Source organism: Stegostoma tigrinum, chromosome 45 (assembly GCF_030684315.1).
Source record: "Stegostoma tigrinum isolate sSteTig4 chromosome 45, sSteTig4.hap1, whole genome shotgun sequence".
Taxonomy (NCBI): Eukaryota; Metazoa; Chordata; class Chondrichthyes; order Orectolobiformes; family Stegostomatidae; genus Stegostoma; species Stegostoma tigrinum.
Window position 1 is genome coordinate 4193810 of NC_081398.1, and position 6106 is coordinate 4199915.

The 6106-nt window shown below is 51.3% G+C and overlaps 1 protein-coding gene across 1 annotated transcript in view; it reads left to right on the top strand.

Moving 5' to 3' along the window:
• The first annotated feature begins 5155 nt into the window (after positions 1-5155).
• Positions 5156-6106, top strand: part of LOC132207324 (galactose-3-O-sulfotransferase 2-like) — a 146536-nt gene continuing 145585 nt past the window's right edge. The window contains exon 1 of the mRNA XM_059642556.1: positions 5156-5514. Coding sequence (XP_059498539.1) covers positions 5510-5514 — 5 coding nt within the window. The 5' untranslated portion in view covers positions 5156-5509. The remainder of the gene's footprint in view (positions 5515-6106) is intronic.

Consider the following 6106-nt stretch of genomic DNA (forward strand, 5'->3'; position numbering starts at 1 on the left):
GCCGCCCATGAATGTGGTCAGGGACGGCTCTCCACGGTTGAAACAGAAAGAAATTCTGAAATATTTGTGGTCCATCAAGCCAGATTTTACGCTGGGGTGTGATTTCTCTGGGGTTACCATTGGCTGGGACCTGAGCAAAGGGGAGCTATTTCGGCGGCTTGTGCTTGGTCGTAATACCTCGATCTCAAACTGCGCCCGGCTACAAGGTACTTTGAGATGCCCTGAGGATGTGAAAGGTGGTACAGAAATGCAAATCTTTCTTCTACATCGATAGGGTGTGGAAACAATATCTCGATATACTGGCTTCTTTTATTTAGTTAGTGCCATGTGTATTTTATGATGAAATGTATTGGGAAGTGTTGTGTATTAGAATGACATGTCACATTGATGCAAACTGTCAATGCGGCACAGTGGCTCAGTGGTTAGCACTGTAGCCTCTTAGCGCCAGGGACCCGGGTTCCATCCCACCCTCGGGCGACTGTGTGTGAGGAGTTTACACATTCTCCCTGTGTCTGCGTGGGTTTCCTCCGGGTGCTCCGGTTTCCTCCCACAGGCCAAAGATGTGTGGGTTATGGTGGATTGGCCATGCTAAATTGCCCAGAGTGTTCAGGGAGGTGTAGAGTAGCTGGGTGAAAGGGGGATGCGTCTGGGTGGATGCACCGAGGGTCGGTGTGGACTTGTTGGGCTGAAGGGCCTATTTCCACATTGTAGGCATTCTAGTTCTAAATGCTGCTATTGATGCAGATATTTACAGCCCATCCTGCTCTCCCTTCCTAAATAACACAATGGCTTCATACTGTTATTCTTGGTTTAAGTTGAAACATAAATCAATTTGCAAGACAGTGGAAAACAGTTTCTCACAGAAGTTAATTGGGAGGCACAAAAATTGTATGGAGGGGTTAAAATTGTTTCAGAAATAGTTGGAACTGCAGATGCTGCAGAATCAGAGATAACAAGGTGTGGAGCTGGATGAACACAGCAGGCCAAGCAGCATCAGAGGAGCAGGAAAGCTGACGTTTCGGGCCTAGACCCTTCTTCAGAAATGGGGGAGGGGAAGGGGGTTCTGAAGAAGGGCCTAGGCCTGAAACGCCAGACTTCCCGCTCCTCTGATGCTGCTCGGCCTGCTGTGTTCCTCCAGCTCCACACCTTGCTACCTCCCTTTATGGAGGGGATAGTTACAACACACAGCAACACTGGTCTAAACAGAAGGAATTACATTTCCGTAGCACCTTAATCCCGTAATCTTAGGATAGGCCCAAAAGCCTTTGACAAGGCTCCACAAGGTAGACTCATTAGTAAAGTTAGATCAAATGGGGCTCAGGGTGAGCTTGGCCAATTGGGTACAAAATTGGCTTCACAGCAGGAGACAGAGGGTGATGGTGTACAGTTTTTGCTCAGTCCGTGACCACAGGGATCGGAGCTGTGTCCACGTTACTTTACCATTTGTAGAAATGATTTGAATGAAACTATAGGAGGCACGGTTAAAAAGTTCGCCGATGACTGCAAAGTTGCTGATATAGTGGACGGTGCGGAAGGTTAGCTAAGATTGCAAAGAGATCTTGATCAATTAGGTCAGTGAGCGGAGGAGTGGCAGATGGACGTTAATTTGGATAAATGCAAGGTATTGCATTTTGCTAAAGCAAACAAGGACAGGACTTATACAATTAATGATAGAGCTTTGGGTAGAGCAGAGAGACCTAGGTGTACAGGTACATAATTCTTTGAAGTTTGCGTCATATATAGACAGGAGGGTTAAGAAAGCATTTCGTCTTCATTGCTCAGACCTTTGAGTTTAGGAATTGGGACGTCATGTTGAGGTTGTACAAGAATTTGGTGAGGTCTGTTCTGGTGCACTGTGTCCAGTTTTGGTCAATATTATTAAACTGGAGAGGGTTCAGTAGAGATTTACCAGGATGTTGCTGGGAATGGAGGGTTTGAGTTACAGGGAGAGGCTGGGACATTTTTCCCTGGAGCATAGGAGGCTGACAGGAGACCTTATAGAGGGTTATAAAACCATGAGGAGTAGAGATAAGGTGTATTTTCCCAACAGTGGGAGGATTTCAAGACTAGGGAGCACAGTTTTAAGGTGAGAGGAGAGAGATTTTAAAAGGATATGAGGAGCAACTTTTTTACACAGAGGGTGGTGTGTGTGGAATAAACCTCCAGAGGAAGTGGTGGACGTGGGTACAGTTACAACATTTAAAAGACATTTGGATAAGTACATGAACGGGAAAGGTTTGGAGGGATATGGACCAGGAACAGGAAGATGGGGGCTAGTTTAGTTTGGGATCATAGCCAGCATGGGCTGGTTGGGCCGAAGTGTCTTTTTCCATGCTGCAGGGCTCTACGGCTCTATAAGAAGCCACACACTGAAGTGGGTAATGTGGGAAAGCCCGTAGCTAAAATGCGGGCACTTTGCGAACTGTATATTCTGCAAGCAATAATCTACTGTTGGGGTAGAAAATGCATTGAGGCAAAACTTCACACACATCAGGACAATCTTCAAGCAATCCCAGTGCAAAGGGAAAACAACATTTGAACAGCACAAGGGCAAAGTGCTGACTGGTTGGCAGAGATGCTGTGAAGGGCGCCACACCAGCTATAAGATGACTGACAGTTAACCTCCAAGACAGCAAGGTGTAGAGCTGGATGAACACAGCAGGCCAAGCAGCATCAGAGGAGCAGGAAGGCTGACGTTTTGGGCCTATGCACTTCTTCAGGTCCAGGCCCGAAACGTCAGCCTTCCTGCTCCTCTGATGCTGCTCGACCTGCTGTGTCCATCCAGCTCCACACCTTTTTATCACCTTAAGGTTGACTGCCTCTATAGCCTGGTGAAGATTGTCTGTGTCACCCTCTATCACGTCCTTCCTGTAGCGAGGGGACAGAATGGTACCCCAGCTCTGGCCTGACCAACACTCTGCACAACTGCAACATTGCCTCCTTGCTCTCGTACTCTTTGCCTCGACTGATGAAAGCACGTTCTGCGTATTTTGCACGGCATTCCTACACACACAGGGTGGGAAAATTCTGGAACTCTCTTCAGTGGACATTAATGGATCAGCCATTAATTTTTGCCGGCATTTGGCCCGTGTCCCTCTAAACCCTTCCTATTCATAAACCCACCCAGATTCCTTTTAAATACTGTAACTGTACCAGCCTCCACCCCTTCCTCTGGCAGCTCATTCCATACACGCACCACCCTCTGTGTGAAAAAGTTGCCCCTCGGGTCCCCTTTAAATCTTACCCCCTCACCTTAAACCTATGCCCCTCTAGTTTGGGACCCCCCCCACCCTGGGGAAAAGACCTTGACTATTCACCCTATCCATGCGCCTCATGATTTTATAAACCTCTATGAGGTCACCCCTCAGCCCCCGACGCTCCAGGGAAAATAGCCCCAGCCTATTCAGTCTCTCCCTGTAGCTCAAACCCTCCAACCCCGGCAACATCCTTGTAAACTTTTGCTGAGCCCATTCAAGTTTCACATCATCCTTCCTGTAGCAGGAAGACCAGGATTGAACGCAGTATTCCAACAGTGGCCCTGACCAATGTCCTGTATAGCTGCAACATGACCCTCCCAACTCCTGCACTCAACGCACTGACCAATACAGGTATAAGCTACTGAAGGGCTGAATGGACCTCTCTCTTCGCATTGGAGGCAGGTAAATCTGCCACCACCAGCCCCACGGTGGGGGCTGTGGGGGGGTGGGGTTCGCTATACTTGATGAAACATGTCTCCTCCACGTGTCCTGACCCAATGTTTTAATCCTCGTCAACGTCACCCACGAGGTGGTCGTCACATTGCTGGTTCGGGGATCTTGCTATGCACAGGTCGGCCGTCCTCCATTGCACTCGGTGCGAAGTGCTCCGGCGTCCACTCCCGTGGCGCGGTGTGGGTGGGGGGGGGCAGGCGCGGTGTGGAAGACGCTGTGGAAAATGCGGGTCTTCCTTTTCGGAGCGTCTCTGCGTTCGTGCTTGTGGGAGTGAGACTGGCTGCTTTCCATCCTGGCACTGCCAGGGTTTTGTCGTGGGGCCCTGGGTCATGAATAAATCTGCTGTTCTGAAGGAATTTGTCACACAGATGGTAGTACAGAGTTTGTGGTCTCCGAGGAGGTGGGGGAAGGGCAGAGTACGGGGGCGAGAGAGACAGGAAAGCAGGAAGGTGAAAGGGAGGGGACAGAGAGAGAGAAGGAGGGGAGGAGAAGACTGAGGGAAAGGACACAGGGTTAGGGGGCCGGTGAGGAAAGAGGGGTCCACGTTGGGAGGGGGCACAGGATGGAGTGGAGGAGTATCGGGGAGACAGAGAGTGAGGGAGGGGGGGGCGAGGAGATGGGGAGGAGGAAGGGACACTAAAGGAGGAGGAAGGCAGGAGGAAAGGGGAGAGACAGAGTGAGGAGAGATGGAAGGGAGATGGGAAGAGAAGGGGAGATTGAAGAGGGGCAAAAGAAGGAGTGGGAGAGTGAGGAGAGGGGGAAGAGAGAGGGATGGGGCAGAGAGTGAGGAGAGTGAGATTGACAGGTGGGTAAGAGAGAGATGGGGGAGAGAGTGAGGAGAGGGAGAGAGAAAGAGAGATAGAGTAAGGAGAGGGAGAGACAGCGTACGCAAAGATAGAGTAAGCAAATGGGAGTGGAGGATAAACAAGGCAAATGTGGAGTTGGGGACTGAGTGAGGGAGGAGAGGTAAAGGGGGAGGGAATTCCGCTCAGAGAGGTGGGTGTTAGGGAGGGAGGGGTGTGAGAGAGGGATAGAGAGAGAAAGAGACATAGAGGTGGAGGGAGGGAGAGAGAGGTGGGGGGAGAGGGAGTGGGGTGGGAGAGAGATAGAGGTGGAGGGAGGGAGAGACTGTCGGGTTGGAGGGAGAGTGGGAGAAAGGGAGAGGGAGAGAGAGAAGGGGAGGGAGAGGAGAGGGGAGGGAGAGAGACGGAGAGTTGGGAGGAGGGAGAGGGAGAGATGTAGGCCTGGGGGAGAGGGACAGAGTGGGGGGAGGGGAGGATGGAAGAGAGAGAGGTGGGGGGAAGGGAGGGAGGAGAGAGAGAGAGAGAGGTGCGGGGGAGGGAGGAGAGAGAGAGAGAGAGAGAGAGGTGGGGGGGTGGGAGAGAGAGAGAGGGAGGGGAGCAGTCCCATGAAAAGGGAGAAGTGGTCGGGGGTGGAGGGGGGCGGTGTTGGTAGCTGAGAGCGATTGCAGAGAGCAGGCGAGAAATTGATAGCCTTTCCCTGATCAATAAACCCACATCTCACCCTCAGCCTGTCCCTCTCCCTCCCCCGTCCCTCTCCGTGTGTGTGTGTGTGTGTCAGAATGTGATTGAGTGCGGATTTGCAGACGGATCTCTCTGCCTTTATAAAGAGGTTTATATGAAGAACGGAAAAGGGAGAAGATCTGAACAAAGGAGAGACCTGCTGTGGGTGTAAGCCAACTGACCCCAGGAGGTGTCTGTGTCTGTGTGTGTGTGTGTGTCTGTGTGTGTGTGTCTGTGTGTGTAACTGGACCGAGAGAAATTGCCAAGCAGCCAGGAATGAGGTGAGTGTTAAATCCTTGGTAAAAATTTTCGGGATCTGTTTCTGTCTCGGTTTAAACTGTACGGGTCTGGAATTAATTAACAGCAAGTTCCCAGTCTCATCCTTGTCTCCAGAACCTCTGTGTCCCGCTTTGGGAGGGCAAAGAGGACGGGTTTTAATAAACTTTGCTTCTGCTGTCATTTTCTCCCTGCAGTGCTGGGGGGGGGGGGGGGGGGGGTTCGCGGTGGGGGGAGAGAAGGATGCAGCGGGAAACATGACTAAAGAGAGAGGGTCAAAATCACAGGAGTCTGAAATTGTGAACAGTACAATGTGTGAGAGAATGGAATCATTTGTGGCCTATTTCAAGCTGCCTGCAGGACATGTTGTAGAGGGGCTGAGTGGCCTCTTGGGAACAACCCCCTTGATAGGGAGAGACACAAGCTCAGAGACTGGGGAGACAGAAATAGAGGGACCAGGAGGGTGACAGCAGAGAGAGAGAGAGAGAGAGAGAGATGGGTTCAGGGAGTGAATGAGGGCGGTAGGGACGGGGGTGGGGGGGGTGGAGATGGGAGAATGCAGAGAGGGATAGTATGAAGGAGAGGGATGAGGGGGAT